Below are 16222 nucleotides of genomic sequence, written 5' to 3'. Positions count from 1 at the left end.
AGGCTGAGGCAGTAGGATTGGTACAAGTTCGAGGCCAGCCTGGGGTACAAAGTGAGTTCAAAGCCAGCCTGAACTGCATAGTGAGACCCTGCCTCAAAACGACCAAAAAAAAGAAAGAAAAAAAATAACAGTAATATGTAACTTTACACCAGTGGTATCAAGGAAAACAGGGTTTTTTTGAATTAGTGTATACTTTCCCATGCTACCCCATATTCCCCATACTTTCCTGTATTACCACATTATTATTCATACTTCCAGTAATGTAACAATTACAAGCCATTTCCACTCATCTTTACCAAAAGTCATAGTCTAATGGGAAATTTTGAAACCTCTTTAATTTTCTGTTGACATTCCTTTCAAGAGACTACTTCAAAAGTGAAAGCTTCAGAACATAAAATATTTTTATACTTACGCATAAAAATCCTTTTTTAATGCCCTGGATCAGTAGTTAAGCCTCATTCATCAGTAATTATTCAAATTGGAGTAATGTCTGCCGGCATGCGTTTCACCTATTAGAATGAAATTGAGGATATCGAAGAGTAAAGTTTACACTTAAAGTAGCTTAGTTAGGAACATACCCATGAGTACGTCAAAGGGAAATAAATGTATGAAAGAAAAACTAAAACTTGAAAAACAACACGGTAGCCCGAGCAACAGTAAAATCTGCACGTGCATATAGCGTATGATTTTCTGCCCTACTGGCTGAGGTACTACCTCCTTTTATGCAGATACCATATTATAGTCCGCTAAGTAGTAAAGTTTTGCACCTGTACCTTGCCTTGGGCAAAAGAACCCCAATTAACCAGACATGTCAAATGCAGTCTTGAGAATGTGTTCTCCCACCTGCATCCCTGGAGTTACAAGGGAGGCTGGTGAATGGAGATTCGTGTGTGTGCGTGCACACAATTTTTTTTGAGTGCTGGGGATGGAATCCACCGAGTTCCACCTCTAGCCCTTTAGATACAACTAAATGCATAGAAAAACATATCCTGAAGTTCTTACGTTAATTCTAATGTAGCATTTTCTCTCCCTTCGGTCAAATACAACTTAAGAGTACTCCATTGTTTGATCTGCTCAAATAACAAAATACTCATTTAATTAGAATTAGTCATCCTCAGGACGAGGACTCAGGAACAGAACTGTTTCTACTTGGAGAGCGTAGAGCATTTCGCAATTTGGTGTTCACTTTCACACAAATGGTGTGCACGATTTTAAATACATTGCTGAGGAGGAAACTTGCTTTAGCATGCAACTTTAAATCTTGGTTGGACCAAGTACTAACCAAGGCCAGTGTTCTGGATCTTACATTTTGAAGTGAAAGAATGAATGTTGTGGTTTAGATGAAAAAGTGTCCCCCAAAAGGCTATGTGTTAAGAGGTGGGGCATGGGGAGCTACTGCTCCCACCACTGCATTTGTCCATTCACAGCTGAAGGCGTTGTGAGGCGGTGGGGCGTGGGTGGAGGACAGGTCACTGGGGGAGTGACCTGGAAGGATGTATTCTTGCCCGAGACCCGTCCCCCTCACTAGCTCTGCCCTCTCTCCGTTGCTCATGGCTGTGAACAGCTGTTCCCTTCCATGCCATTCCGCCACGTTTCTGCCTTAAAGCCGGCTGACCATAGACTGAGAGCCTGAGCCAAAATAAACACTTCCTCCTCTGAATTGTGTGCGTCACATACTTTGCCACAGCAGTGGAACCGTAACCTAAGTCCCCGGTGAAGGACCCTATGGAGTTACAAAGCTTTCCAGTTTCCCTTTCGAGTCCCGGTTTCCTTACTGTGGCTTGTACGCTAATCTCTGTCTTTTCCCCAAAAACTGCATTTTTAGGTGATAGTAAAAGAGAAAATAGTGACGTCTTCAGAGGAGTTCAGAATGAAGCATCGTGGTCTGGGCTGAAGGCTTAATTGATGGGGCATGACTGGGAATTGTGCTGTGCTCATGAAAATAATCCCTGTGCCTCAAGGGAAAGCACCATAGAGATTTGCAAATTCTTCACAAAGATGATCCAGAGATAGCTTGGAGGTAGAGATTCTTGACTTTCCTGTTGGCCTAGTGGAATAGTGGAATAGCCCTAACCTTTCACTCTCAGCTACCATCTGTTTAGGGGAGCTGAACTAAACTACCTCAGAGCGGTATTTTTCTGGGTAACCACTGAGTACAGCAGGTGTTAAGGTGATTGTTTCAGCCCCCTGTTATCAGTCGTCCTGCACACTTGACACAGTGACCATGGGTCATTTTTGTTTGCATAAGGCTGTGTTCTGTATATTTTAATTCAATGAGTGCTTCTTGCTAGAATTCCCACCCCAAAAAAGCCTTTGCAGATATTTTTGTACACAGCTCAGTGGCTACTCAGTGTAAGGAAACTGAACATTTATGGAACTGATGGGCCCTGGAGACGTAAGAACCATTGATGACTCTTGTATCTCAAAATGAACTGGTAAGTTAAAGACTTCGAAGTAGTAAAAAACAGCAAATTATGTTCTTTTACTCCTTTAATATATCTAAGCCGTTTTTGCCTTTTCTTTTGCATTACCTGTCAGGAAAGAAATCTTCAGGTAGTTTTTATAACTTTCTTATTTTAGCTTAAACTATGATTTTTCTGATAAATGGGCCAAAAAGAATGGGGACAACAGTAATCCATACATAATGCACATGATACATACTTCATTCTTCTTTTTTTTCCATTTTCAAATAGCAAATCTCTTCTTAAAAGCCATATATTGGTTTGAAGCGAACCAAGTTTTTTTGTTTCTTTCTTTGGTTTTTCTCCGGTACCGGTAATCGAACTCACAACGTTGTGCTTGCCAGGCAAGCACTGTGCCGCTGAGCTAAATCCCCAGCCCCTGCAAAGCAAAATTTGATACTCCACATGAATATTGTATTATAGTTACTCCACACATAATTGAGAACGTGTAATATTGAATTTCTTCAAAAAGACAACACAAGCAGGATCTGACTTCAGGCAATCATGTCAATGATAGAGGCTACAAACATGAACTAGGGGCTGGAGATTTAGCTCAGTGGCACAGCGCCTGCCTGGCAAGCATAAGGTCGTGAGTTCAATTCCTGGTACCAGAGGAGACAAAAAAACCAAACAAACATGAACTAGGAGGGGAAAGAAGTGAGAGACTGCCTGTGGACAGAACAGGGAGCTTAGTGGTTAGCAGGTAAGTGATGCTCAAACAGTAAAATGTTCAAATTGGTAGCCTCAAATATATTTTGCTTGCTTTCTGACTACCAATACTATCTGTCCAGCTCATTGTCCTACTGCAGCTCCAACAACTTCTCAACCCCACCGGGACCTCCAGTCTATAGGTCTCTTCACATTTTCACTGCCCCTTACCACTCCTAAGTCTCCCTTCTCAGCCTTCCTGGCATAAGTTCTGAGAAAATCGTAGTTAGTCCTCGGTACTCAAGTCTCTTGCCTCCTACTTTGTGGCCAGAGCTGCAGCCCTGGTTAAATTCACCTTGCCCCCTGGAGGCTCTGGGGCTGTGAGCACAGAGGCGGCTTAGCTGGGCTCTTCTGCCTCAAGACTTAGAGCAGTCAAGGTGTGACCAGGGCTGTGAGCTCAGTCGTGCGTTCAGACTCACCCACCTGGCTGGTAGCGGGCCTCTGTTCTTAACGGGCAATTGAGGGCCTTAGTTCCTCATTGGTTGAGGGCCTCCCCAGTTCCCTGCCACATGGGCCTTTCAAGCCAAGTCTCACAGCGGTACCAGCTTCCATCAGAGAAAACCGAGGATGTCCAACAAGGGACGAAGGGAGACAATCTCTTCACAACCTCAACGTGGAAATCAGGTCCTGTCACTTTTGTCATAAGCTGTTTTGTTAGTCAAACCCACAGTCAAGCCAGGTGTGGTAGTATAATCGGAGCCCTAGGGAAGCAGAGGAATCATCGCAAGCTCAAGGCCAGTACATAGCAGTACATAGCAAGGCCCTGTCCGAAACCAAAACAAAACCCACACTCGACGATTACACAAGACCAGGAAATGTGGTTTACTGGGGACCATCTATGGCTGCATATCCCAGTTACCTCAGTAAGGTGACCCCTATTTAGAATTGCAACATTCCAGATACAGTGGAGCATGCCTGTAAACCCACCTATTTTGGGAAGCCAAGGCAAGAGAATCATAAGTTCAAGGCCACCTTTGAGCTTTACTTTTTGAAACCCTGTTGCAGAATTGTGTTGTGTTTTCTTTACAAAGAGTGCATGTAGCCAGGCATGATGGCACACACCCGTAGCCCCAGCACTTAGGGCTGAGGCAGGAGGAATGCCACAAGCTTGAGCCCAGCGTGAACTACACAGTGTGACCCTGCCTCAAAAACTCAAAAAGAAAAAAGTGCATGCAGTTTATGTTAATGTGTGTACAAAGCAATCATTCATTTGTATATTCATACTATCAAAAACCTGGGAACCATTCTGAGAAGTAGGAAATAGAATGAAATCAGTCAGAAGTGTTTAGGAGTCCATAAGCCATCCAAATCCTTTACCAGATTTTATAAGAAAAATGCAGCCTTCGTGGGAAATTGAAATAAGTATTAATACTAAAACCAGTTTTGTACGGCAGGAAAATAGAAGGGAGACTCATTAGACAAAGGAAGGGAACAAGGGGGAAGGAAGAGGTCGAGGGTAATGAGAAGATGAACATGGGGACCATCAAAATATGTGCCGAGGCGTAACATTTTGTAATTAATGGCACTCACAGTAAAAAAAAAAAAACGGGTAGCGGACAATGATTAGTCTTCCACTCAAAGAATGTATTGTTAATGTTTGTTCCATAAATTTACAAAAAAATAATCAGCACTTTGAGATTTCTTGCTTCCTGACCTGTAGACGGAGCTTCTATTATTTATTTATTTTTTTTTTTTAGTACCAGAAATTGCGCTTGCCAGGCAAGAGCTTGTGCCACTGAGGTATATCCCCAGTCCCTTGAGCTGCTATTAACTAAGTCTATGACTTTTTTTGATATGTAGAATGTGTAAACCTTTTGAGGGTTAAGAAAAAAAAGCCTGTGTTATAGGAACCATGTAATCTCGTGAATTGGAAGGAATTTAACTTGTTCATCTATAATGTGATCCCTCCTTTGAATCTGTCCTAATGGAATACAAGTATATAGTTAGTGTGAAATGTGGCCCGCGGTAAAGGATTATAAAGGATGGTTTCGGTGTATCAGGATTAATCATTGTCCCATCTCTTCCTCTCACCTAATTGTTGTAGCCAAATTATGCTTTCCTTCTTTTCCATCTCAAATTGCCTACAGGGTTTCTTTTCATGATTTTGTTTTTCAAGACGTGGAAACAAACTTTAGATCTCAGGATAATCATGCAACTAGGAATTAAAGCAATTGCAAAGAACAGGCAAAGAGAGAGGAATGGATTGTTCTCTTCCAGACTCTGTGGTCTATAATTCTGAGAACAAAGTCAGATGACATTTTTGTTAGGTTCTTTCTGTGAAGCCATCTTAAAAACTTCCAGATTAAAATAAAGAAAAAAAGACAGAAGGAAAAAAGAAAGCTTCCAGATTTGGAAGGAGAAAAAAAAAATCAACACCCCTGATTTGTCTAACATTTACTGTACTATAAATTTACCTAAATCTGTTTGAGCCTGTGATTTATAATGTCAGTAATAACTTTGGTGATCTTATATCCTCTAACTTTACTGCACAACTCCTTCTGTCCTAACATTCCAGAGCATGTTGAACAAGACCATTTTCTCTAACCACAATTATGATGTAGTGTGCTTTAACAATGTTCCCTTCTCAGAAGTGTAAGGAACAGCAGGAGGCAGAGACCAGCCCAGACCACCAGGCTTGTGTAATCCAGCATGGCGTGGAATTTACTGTGCCGGGTCCAGGCAGACAGAGGGTGGAAAGGCCTTCTGTAGGGAGCAAAAAGAAGCAGGGCTTTTTAAATAGGGCTTGAAAGAAAGCAAGGACATTAGGTGGGAAGCTCTTAGTAAACATCAGTGGTCAGGGTGATCAGAGTGATGAGAGTGGTCAGAGTCCTTGAGACATCTGGTATGAATGTTTGGGTGTCTTCAGAAGAACTTCTGTTTATTCATTTTGAAGCAGTTGGTGACATGTGGATTCACATTTCCTAGAGAAGCCAAGCCCACGTTAACTTTAGGAGGAAGGGGCAGAGCTGAGTCTCTGCTGGCAGCCTGGTACCACAGGTTGGCAGCAGGAGTGGGGACAAGCAGTGGAGCGTCTGTCAGAGAGCAGCAGGCAGGCGGGTGGCACCTGGGCCTGAGTTGGGGTTGGAGGTGGGGCTGGGGACCGGGGCTCTGGGTCCAGTGGGTCTACATGTAGGCCGGGAACCTCCCTCACAGCATAGCACAGAGGGGGATTTGTCCCTCTGGTGCGGTGTTCTCCCTACCCGAGGACACCAGTCTTCCCACAGGACCCATGTGAAACCTCACCTTTTGGTTCCTCAGAGTCAACCACGCCATTTGCAAAGCCTACACGGAGAACACGAGGCTCTGGCTATGCTTGCTGAGCTTCCGGTGGCATGCCGGAAGTGGACCAGCCTCTGGCCAGGACGGCCTCACCTCAAACCTGGAGGCTCAGGTCCTCCAGGAGGAACTCCTGGAAAATCTGCCCTCCAGAAGGGCCGAGAATGCAAGGAGCTCCTGGTCCTTGTGGAACAGAGACACTTTGTGGCACCACACACACACACACACACACACACACACACACACACACAAGGTCCCCAGCTTCATTTGGGTGGTAGCTGCAGGGACAGCAGCATTCTCAGATGTCTCTCCTCTCGTGAGCGTGGGACAGGGGCCTAGTGACCTGCGCTCAGGAGTTATCTTCAGCATAACTCTTAAAACAATTTAAGATTGTCAAGTGCTTATGTTTTCTTGTTCTGTTTAAGAGAGATATCCGGTGTAAGCACCGTCAATGTATTTGCACTCCCTGGATGCCTTTATTGGCATGTGGTAATTGAACCTGATACCGTAAGGGTGTGTCAGAATGAATAACATCTACTGGGCTGTGCTTGCTAAGCAGTTTTGCTTACTCATGCAGTATAGATTTGTCATCAAGGTTCAAAAGCATTTGAAGGTACAGAGTGACCTTAAAACTGGCCGATTGAGATTCATAAGGGCATGCCTATTTTGGCAGTACTAGAGATTGAACTTAGGGCCTTCACCCTGAGCTATGACATTCCTAGTCCTTTTTATTTTACTTTTTGTTTAAGAGAGGGTTTCTCTGATTTTCTAAATTGCCCCAGCTGGGCTGAAACTTGCTACCCTCCTGCCTTAATCTACCAGGGTACTGGGATTACAGGAGCATGCCACCGTACCTGGCTTCACCTGCCAAGACCTATCCTTTATTTTCATGACTTGATAGGATGTGTCTTCTTAACCATAAAATTCAAGCTCTGTTATAGTAAATGAAACAAGAAAAACTTCCAAGGCCATTACTGCTCCTGCTTACTCTGATTTCTCTACTCCAGGAACAATACTACTGAAACAGTTATGGGCAAAATTATAACCCTGCTGACTGCCCTCAGCACCTCCCACTTGCACGTGTTGTATTCTTTTTTTTTTTGGTACCGGAACTCAAACTCAGGACCCTGTGCTTGCCAGGAAGGCGCTTGTGCCACTGAGCTATATCCCCGGCCCACACGTGCTGTATTCTGATGAGGTTTTCCTACTCACCAGTCTTGCATAGTTTGAGCTCAGATAATATTATAAAATTACCTTTGGAAACTCTTGGTAAATACTACTACCATCCTCATCTTGGATCTCGAAAAGCACTAGGTCCTCCTAGGAAACAAAAAGAGACTCATTCAGAGTCTCTGTAAGAGCAGACAAAGCCAGACAGTTTCTCTCACCAGACTCAGGAAGTTTACCTAAGGACACAGCTGTGGAGTGCTTACCGGAAACACTAATGATAACCCTCCTCCCAGATCAGGCAAGCATCTCAAGGTTGTTCTTGTATCAACTTTGATAAGTTTAATATCTTAAAGGAATGATCACTTCCAACTCTACATGTCACTGCTGTGAAAACAGAAAAAAGCAATTTATCCACTCGATCATATTTAAATAACATCTACAATGTACAACACAGAGGAAGGCCCTGAGAGGAATACAGCGTAATGTAAGACAAGATCCTCGCTCTCAAAGAACACTCATTTCAGTCAGGAGATGATGCGGGTTTCTCAACAACGACTGCCTTAAGTTAGGATCATGGAGGAAATCTGTCAGTTCCTGTCATTGCCACTCACTTTCTTCTACATAGCCCAATCCTGATACCTAAAAGACAGCTTCAAGGGCGTGAGCTGTGTAATCACACAAGGTCCCCCTCACAGGCGGGGCTGTGCTTTGTTTAACCCTTTCCCGTTGCTATCTTGAAATTCTTAATAACTGTATCTGTGAACTTCTTTCTGGCATGTGAAGTTCAGTGGACCAGGGGAGCATACTTGTGAATGGTGTGAAGAGAATAACAGGGTCGCCTTCCACAGTCAGGGCAGGGATGGCGGTGGCCTGGCTGGTGATTACAGGCTGAAAAAGCCCTGGCTGTTTGTGGGCTCCAATTCCTTATCTCCCCCTCTCCCGCTCCCTCCATAGACTCTCTAAATCACCACCTCGCAACAGAAGTTAGGGTTTTACTGAGCTAGAAAAGGGTCAGAGAGAAAAGTGTTCTGTTTATCAAACGGGATCTCATTGGCACAATGGCTGAAAGAACAAACCCAAGCTACCTATTTATGCGTAGTCTCCCGGAAGGGTAGGACTTTGTATCTTCACAGCGGCGTTCTTGTTACGGGTATGCGACTCCAGTTGTACAACAGGTATAAGGGAAGGGTATTTTCAGGCTGTAGCCTTTAGGGGCCCAAAGTACTTGCTCCACCATTTAGAGAAAATACTGCACGTTGGGAGCCTGCAAGTCGAGCCCAGCTCATAAACAGGTATTATCTTCCTACAGCTTTTAAGAAATGTTTACTGGTAAACTTTATAGGTCAATTTGGCTAAGCTGTGGAGCTCAGTGTTCTGTTCAAACACTAACCTAAGTGTCGCTGCGAATATATTTTGTAGATGTGGTTGACGTCTACAATCTGTTCACTTGAAATAAATGATGTTATCCTCTGCGACATGGGTGGGCTTCACTGAACAGGGTGACTATCTTGACAGCAAAATCTGAAGTTGTCTGGAGCAGAATTCTGCCTACACTGTGATACAAAAATCTCACTCGCATTTCCACTTGCCGGCCTACCCTAAGAGGTTCAGATCTGCTGTGTGTCTCCTATGGGTTCTGGTTCTTCAGATGACACTGACTGCTGATACAGCTACCAAAATTTAGACTCTTAGTGGGTGACCTCAATAGTCTTTCTCCCTTTAGTCTCTCTGCTGAAAGCCCCTGACATGAAGACTACATTTCCCAATTTGCTTTGCAGTTAGCCGAGGGCTAAAATCTGGCCAATAAGATGTAAGCAGAGGTGCTCTGTGGTACTTCCCTTGGAAGATGTACTTCCCTTGGAGATGTCTCCATTTTACAGACAGCGCGCCACCCTGCTGCCAGGGAGTTGGATATTAGAGCTCTTTCAGCTGTACTGGGTCAGGAAGCCTCATGGGCAAAAAATGACAGAGCACAAAACCGGAAGGAACCTGGATCCCGGATCTCTGTGGGGCTGCTGGATTAGTTCTAAACCACCTTTAATGAAGAAAACATTTCTAATTTATGCTAATATTGTTTGGGATTTTATGTTATATTAGTGGATAGAACCCTGGTTCGATACATTTGCCAACTTTTAAGTATTCGGACATTTTACAAAAAATTTCCAATTTCTGGCCTCTTCCTTGAAAATTCCTACTATCCGCTAGGTTGATGGGTCGTGCTCCCCATCATAGCAGGTGACTGACTAGAACAGGATAATGACTGCTCAATTCAGACTAGGCTGGAGTCTTCCAGGTTTATTTCCTTCCTTCAAGTTCCTGGAGGTTAAAAATAAAATGATATTCTAAAAAGAGAAAGCAGTTGGGGCTGGGGATTTAGCTCAGCGGCACAGCGCCTGCCTGGCAAGCGCAAGGTCGTGAGTTCAGTTCCAGGTACCAGAAAAAAAACAAAAAACAATAAAAAAATAAAAATAAATAAAAATAGAAAGCAGCAAGTACAAAGGTCCTGAGTTAGAAACAAGCTTGGCTGGGCATGGCACATGAGGCAGAGGAAGCCAAGAGATGAGGTCACACAGGCAGACAGGAATGAAATACAACTTGCGTTTAGAGAGACTTAGGACTTATTCTAAGTGCAGTTAGAAACCCTTAAAGAGTTTTAAACAGATGAATACAATTAATTTTGAAAGCTTATTCTGGCCACTGGTCAGATTATAGATTAGCAAGAGCAGAAATGGGGACACGTGTTAGTAAGCGATTTAACAGTGCGGGTCGGAAAGGACACCCGGCTTGACAAGGCAGTAACAGCGGAGACAGGAGTGAGCAGACTCAGGATCTGTTTTAGAGGCAGAAGCAAGCCTTGCTGGTGGATTGGATGTGGAGTTCGGGGAACTGTAGGAATCCAACAGGATGAATGCTTGTTCCCTCTCCAAGATGGGCACCCTGAAAGGAGAACAGGGCTTTCTCAGGAGAACTGCTCTGCCCGTGCTTGCTGTGAAATGCTTGGGGAACACCCAGAAAGACATGACAAGCAAATAGGTGGGTGAATGGGGCATTTTAAATTTTCAACCTGCTTTCCTAGGTAGGAAATTCCATGAATTAGCGCAGAACTGCCTTTACTAAAGGAAACACTTCGAGTCTATGCTACCCTTCTTGGATTTCCCCTGGACCAGCTGAGTTTTCCCCTGTGGCCCAGACCCCCTCATTTCAAGGGGCTTTGCATGCCTACGGGAAACCCGGTGCTTCATTTCACACACTAGATGTGCTTTAAAGAGTTAAATAGGTCGAAAAGGCTGCAAATTGCTGTTTGTCCTTAACTTACTTTACTTTGCGAAGTTCCTTGCTTTAATTTTGAATGATCTTCTGCTGACAGTGTGAAGACTTTGACTTCCGCTTTTGTCTCTTTGTACCGTTCCTGCCTGCTTGGTGTCTTCTCTAACCAGCCTTTACTCCACAGGCTGTTTAAAGGGGAAAACAAAATAAAACTTTAATTCGCCCTTTGATGATTCCTTTGATGATTCCGGGGATACAGGGGATGGAGTCCTGGAGAACTCGGGAAGCAGGGTGCCTTTCCCCTGGTTTTGAAAAGTTGAGGATAAGAACAAACAGTAAGATAAGCTTCCAGGATGGAAGCGCTGGCTTTAGGTCTGGTAGCCAGGCAACCCTGGCTAGCGTTGACATCCAGATTGAAGAGCTATTGTTACGCAAGAGCAGGCAGCCCGGGCCTGGGACAGGCCCCCAGGGAAGGCAGCAGGTAATAGCTCTCCCTGCAGGCTGCATCACTCAAGAAGAGGAAGGTAGCAAAGGTAATTCCAGTGTGTCCAGTTATCTTGGCCAGAGTTAGTCTGTGTCATCAGAGGTGGGAAGGTGGACGCACTGAGGGAGACCTGGGAATAGTTCTTCTCATAGAGACCCGGAGTAGTGAGTGAGAGGGCATTCTCCACCAGGTAAGGAAAACGTTCATCATGAACTAATTGCCTGGTTCTGTGTGTTTGAATTTCATAAATTAGATCCTCAGTAAGTAGGGCACCATTAAGTTCAACAAAAAGAAACCAAGCACAATTCTGCCACTTACTAGCTGTATGATTTGGGGAAAATGTCTTGACGAAGTCTCAAATTTCTCATTTGTAAAATTGGGAATAATACAACTTACCTTGTAAGATAATTCATGTACCATAATATACTATTCTGCCTAGGTCCGAATAAACACTTGATGAAGGTTTAATACTACTGCAGTAACAATTACCAAAACTGTGTTAGATAATCTGCGAGGTGCTAGGATTTTTTTTTGTCTTTTTGAAACAGGGTCTCACTGTGCAGTTCAGGCTGGGCTTGAGCTCACTTTGTAGCCCAGGCTGACCTCAAACTCACAATGATCCTCCTGCCTCAGCCTCCTGAGTGCTGGGATAAGGCATGTGTGCCACCAGGCCCTGCACCCTGGGAATTTAAAGACAAAAGGCCTAATCTTACCATCTAGAAGCCCTAAGGCCAAGTAAGCAGGTATGCTATAGTTTGGATCTTAAGTGTTCCCCAAAGCTCCTGTGTTAAAGCCTTGGTCCCCAGCTTAGCACTATTGGGGGGTGATAGAAATGTAATAGCTCGAGCTTAACAGGTGGTCTTCTGGTGTGTAGGCACATGCAGTCAAAGGGGATGGTGGAATCCCAGACCTTTCCTTTTACTCTTTTTTACTCTCCAGCCATGGGTTGGGCAACTTTGCTATACCATATGCTGCCCACCTGTGTGTTCTGCTTTCTGCTACAGTTCCAAAAGCAACAGGGCCAACTGACAATGGACTGAAACCTCCAAAATTGTGAGCATCCATTTAGACAATCGACCTTTTGTCTAAATTGATTAACTCAGATATTTGTTACAGTAACAGAAAGCTGGCTAACGCCAAGGTAGGAATAAAATATATTAAACTAGGTTTAGGGTATGGCTCAGTGGTAGTGCATGTGCTTCTTTTTTCTTTTCTTTTTTCTTTTTTTTTTTTTTTGTCTTCTTGAGACAGGGTCTCACTGTGCAGTTCAGGCTGGCCTTGAGCTCACTTTGTAGCTCAGGCTGGCCTCAAACTCCCAACAATCCTCCTGCCTCAGCCTCCCGAGTGCTGGGATAACAGGCATGGGTGCTACCTTGCCCGGTTCCCTGAGCATGTGCTTTATATGCACAAGGTCCTGGGTTTGCTCTCCAACACTAAGACAAATAAACACATAAACAGAGAGTACGATGCATGTGCAGTGGAGCTTATAGCCGCAAGAGACCTACTAGTGATTACATTTTCCTCTGCGTTGGCTGGCATCAAAAAGCAAACAGCCTTGGAATTACTGACCTTTCTACACCCTTTTGCATAGATTAAGTAACTTCAATTGTTCTTCAGGAAAGACAAAGAGAAAACTATATGTAAGTAGCTTTTTTTTTTTTTTAAAGGGCTTTAGTCACCGGGGCAGAACAGAGGATAATGGCTCTAAGTTCTTCAGGTGATAAAAGCTAGAACCATTCTTGACCTAGCACTACCGAGAATAGACCCAAGAGGTAGCTAGCTCTGCGTGGAAATAGAAAGAACTAGTCATTTTGAAATCTCAGGCTCTCTTGCCGAGCCTGAGGGCTCTGGGATCAGGGAGCAGCTGAAGCAGGCAGGAAAAATACCGGTGCGGCCCAGATTTGACTGTATGCTGACCCAGCTGTCCTTTACTTATGGGCGATAAAGCTTTCCCTTTGTTTTCTTTACATCTTCTACTAAACAGCTTAGCTGCCTTGTCCCTGAGCGAATTCCCACTCAGTAGCCAGCGCCTCAGCATTGTGCTGCCATAGCCCATGAGTCCTCACGGCTAGAATTTGGCCAGGGCCCTTCCTGTAAGACAGTTCTGGAGCATGGGCTGCTAATCCCAGAAAATAAGCCAGACACCTCCTGGAATCCCAGGTCACGTGCCTAGTTTTGCCATAGCTGCCCTTCTGTCTCAGTCTTTAGCTAGAGCCACTCCTTTTGATATAGATTATATGAGAAATGTAACTTCCAACCTGTTAGGTGTCCCATACGCTGAGTACATGTCCCCCCAAATCAAAGAATGAATTCTGAGGAACAACAGAGGTTAAAGTAGGACATTGTATTGAGAGAGTGTAGTGGATTAACTAATGATCAACTTGTAACACCAGCTCAACCGAGTCAGCGTGGTGCGGGGTGTGGAAGGCCCCCCGGGGACTGCTGCTAACAGCATAAAAGTTGAATTGGAGGGAAGATGGTGCTGTTGATTCTCCTGAGGAAGCTTGTCCCGCTGGTTTTCCTGATACAAACTCAGCTTGTCACACTGGTTTTTCTGATAGGAACTCAGCTGTTCTCATCATCAGAGGTGCTCGGGTCCTTGCTGTTGCTGAGGATGGCTTCTCTTCAGGGGAGCTCTGGTCCTTACCTTGTGTTGCTTCCTGGCTCTAGTGCAGGCGCAGCCTGCTGGCGCAGATCCTTTACCCCATTGCTGTGGACTTTCCAGCTTCCACCGCTGACCTTTGGGCCTTCCAGTGCAGATCTTTGATAAAGATTTGCCGGACACATTGTCCTGGGGTCTAGACCTCCAGTTGGATTTGTGGAGGACATTGCTGTGGAATCCAGGTCTTCAACTGGATTCTTTAGGTCTCTAGTATGTGCACAGATCTCCTGCATTTTTCTGCATTTGACTTTTTGGCTATTATAAAATAATCCTATAATTTTTTTTTTTTTTTTTTCTGGTACTGGGTCTGGTACCGGGAATTGAATTCACGACGCTGTGCTTGCCAGGCAGGCACTGTGCCGCTGAGCTAAATCCCCACCCCCCAATCCTATAAATTATGTGCTCTGTATTAATCTGTTTCTCTTGCAAACTGACTACAACAGAGAGACAGAGCCTGAGAAGGACAGGACATGACCCAAGCGTGTTGCCGTGGACCCCACTCACAGAGGAAATTTTATAGAGCAAAATCACAAGGTGGGTACAACGTGGGCTAAAGCTATGACCAATCAATAAGTTTGTAAGTATAGCCGCTTAGGTAATATTGATCCAATGGGGAAGCAGGTCATGTAGCCAGAGTACACGGAAAGAACAACTTCTCAGGAAAGGATGTGTCCAGGGGTCTTGGTTACCCACTGAGGTGACTATTGTGTACCTAGACTTTATTGGATCCGCTGTTACCATTTATCTTATCCTTGGGAAAGCATGTAGGCCTGGTCATTCTGTCTTTATCTTGAGGCCTGGCCTCTAACCGATGTGGCTCCGGCCACAGTTGTAATGTGCTTTCATATTCTCTCGAGGGCCTAGCCCTGCCTGACTGCTTATAATATTTTTACCTAACTTAGCTGTCTATAATTCCTTCAGGTCAATCATAAGCAAGGCAAACGCTGTATGCATAAAGGGAAGGCTAACCGTCCGACTTCCGGCTGTTCTGTGATTAGAGCACTATGAGGGCTCACACGCTGGCATTTGCAGGGTGAACTGGGAAGCACACTAGTTGCCCCAATGCTGTAGGAGGCACCGTGGTTACTTACCCAATATCAGAGGCGCGCTTTCGCTGCAGCTTGAAGGAAGGAGCGAAGCATTCTGTAAGAGGAGGTGTTGGAGAGAGGGTTCCTTAACAGGTAGGAAGGGAATTACCGACAGGAAGAATGACCTGCACAGCTTTGCCAACCGCGACACAGCACGGCGTTTCAGTGAACCGAAAGTAGGTGTGCCCACTCTACCTCAGGCTGTGCTAGTGGGTTAATTTCTGGTTCTCCTTAGCTTTTTATGCTATAGTGGCTAAGTCTTTCTTTCTTCCTTCTTCCTTCCCTCTTTCTTTGTTTCTCTTTCTCTCCCCCTTCCACCCCCCTCTCTCTTTCTTTCTATTTGAGACAAGGTCTATGTAGTTCAGACTGGCCTTGAACTACGTAGCCTAGGCTGACCTCAAACAGAGATCCTCCTGCCTCAGCCTCCTGAGTGTTGGGATTACAGGAGTACGCCACCATGCCTTGCCAGTTTTTTTTTTTTAATAAGGTGTAAACATATTCTCCAGCCCAACCGACCATCTTCTCCTGAGTTCTAACCTTCCCTCCTACTTAATGTCAAAGCTAAGCATTTTTAAAAAAGTCAAGCCAAGGTGCAGCACAAGTCCAGGACACCCACACGGAAAGGCATTCCAGGACAGGGGGGCTGTTGAGCCGTGTTTGGTGTTTACAGGGAAACGGTACTGTACCAGGTCTGAAACATTTCCCTGTTAGTTTCGAACCCGAGTCCGGGGCGTTTTTGGGGCCCGCGCTTGGGCCGAGCGCGGTCTTCGCAGTGGTCGCGGCGCCGAGGTCGGGGAGGGGGTTCGGGGCCGGGGCGCGGCAGTTCCCGCCGCAAGCCACGTAGCCGGCGGCGCGGGAACCCTGACCCTCAGAGATGCGAAGGGCAGGAAAGACCCGGCGGGGCTCAGGGCCGAGGGGCCGCGGGACGCACGCGGACGCCCCGCACAGAGGGGGCCCGCGCGGCCGAGGGACGCAGGGAGGGGCCGCACGACGCCTACCTGCCGGAGCGCCCAGCCCGGTGGGCGGAGCGCGCGCCACACCTCAACCTGCCGAAGACGTCACGACGCCGGGCGGGACGCCGGCCAATGGGAGGCGGCGCGGGGCA

At 45.4% G+C, this 16222-nt stretch overlaps 1 protein-coding gene and 1 long non-coding RNA gene across 2 annotated transcripts in view; both read right to left on the bottom strand.

The window, feature by feature from the left end:
• Positions 1-172: 172 nt before the first annotated feature.
• LOC102009437 overlaps positions 173-16222 on the bottom strand; it is a 28735-nt gene continuing 12685 nt past the window's right edge. The window contains exons 8-11 of the mRNA XM_013518483.1: positions 16116-16157; positions 15121-15202; positions 10933-11068; positions 173-509 (exon numbers count right to left, since the gene is read on the bottom strand). Coding sequence (XP_013373937.1) covers positions 474-509; positions 10933-11068; positions 15121-15202; positions 16116-16157 — 296 coding nt within the window. The 3' untranslated portion in view covers positions 173-473. The remainder of the gene's footprint in view (positions 510-10932; positions 11069-15120; positions 15203-16115; positions 16158-16222) is intronic.
• On the bottom strand, positions 2819-9959 carry LOC106149496. The gene is made up of 5 exons (XR_001235721.1): positions 8702-9959; positions 7880-8000; positions 7701-7766; positions 3594-3871; positions 2819-2841 (listed from the first exon to the last, which is right to left on the bottom strand). It is a non-coding gene; the product is annotated as an uncharacterized LOC106149496 (long non-coding RNA).

The sequence above is a fragment of the Chinchilla lanigera genome, unplaced genomic scaffold (genome assembly GCF_000276665.1).
Source record: "Chinchilla lanigera isolate Chin_1 unplaced genomic scaffold, ChiLan1.0 scaffold00046, whole genome shotgun sequence".
Lineage (NCBI taxonomy): Eukaryota > Metazoa > Chordata > Mammalia > Rodentia > Chinchillidae > Chinchilla > Chinchilla lanigera.
Note: the sequence above shows the minus strand (reverse complement) of the source record. Positions and strands in the feature narration are given on the sequence as shown.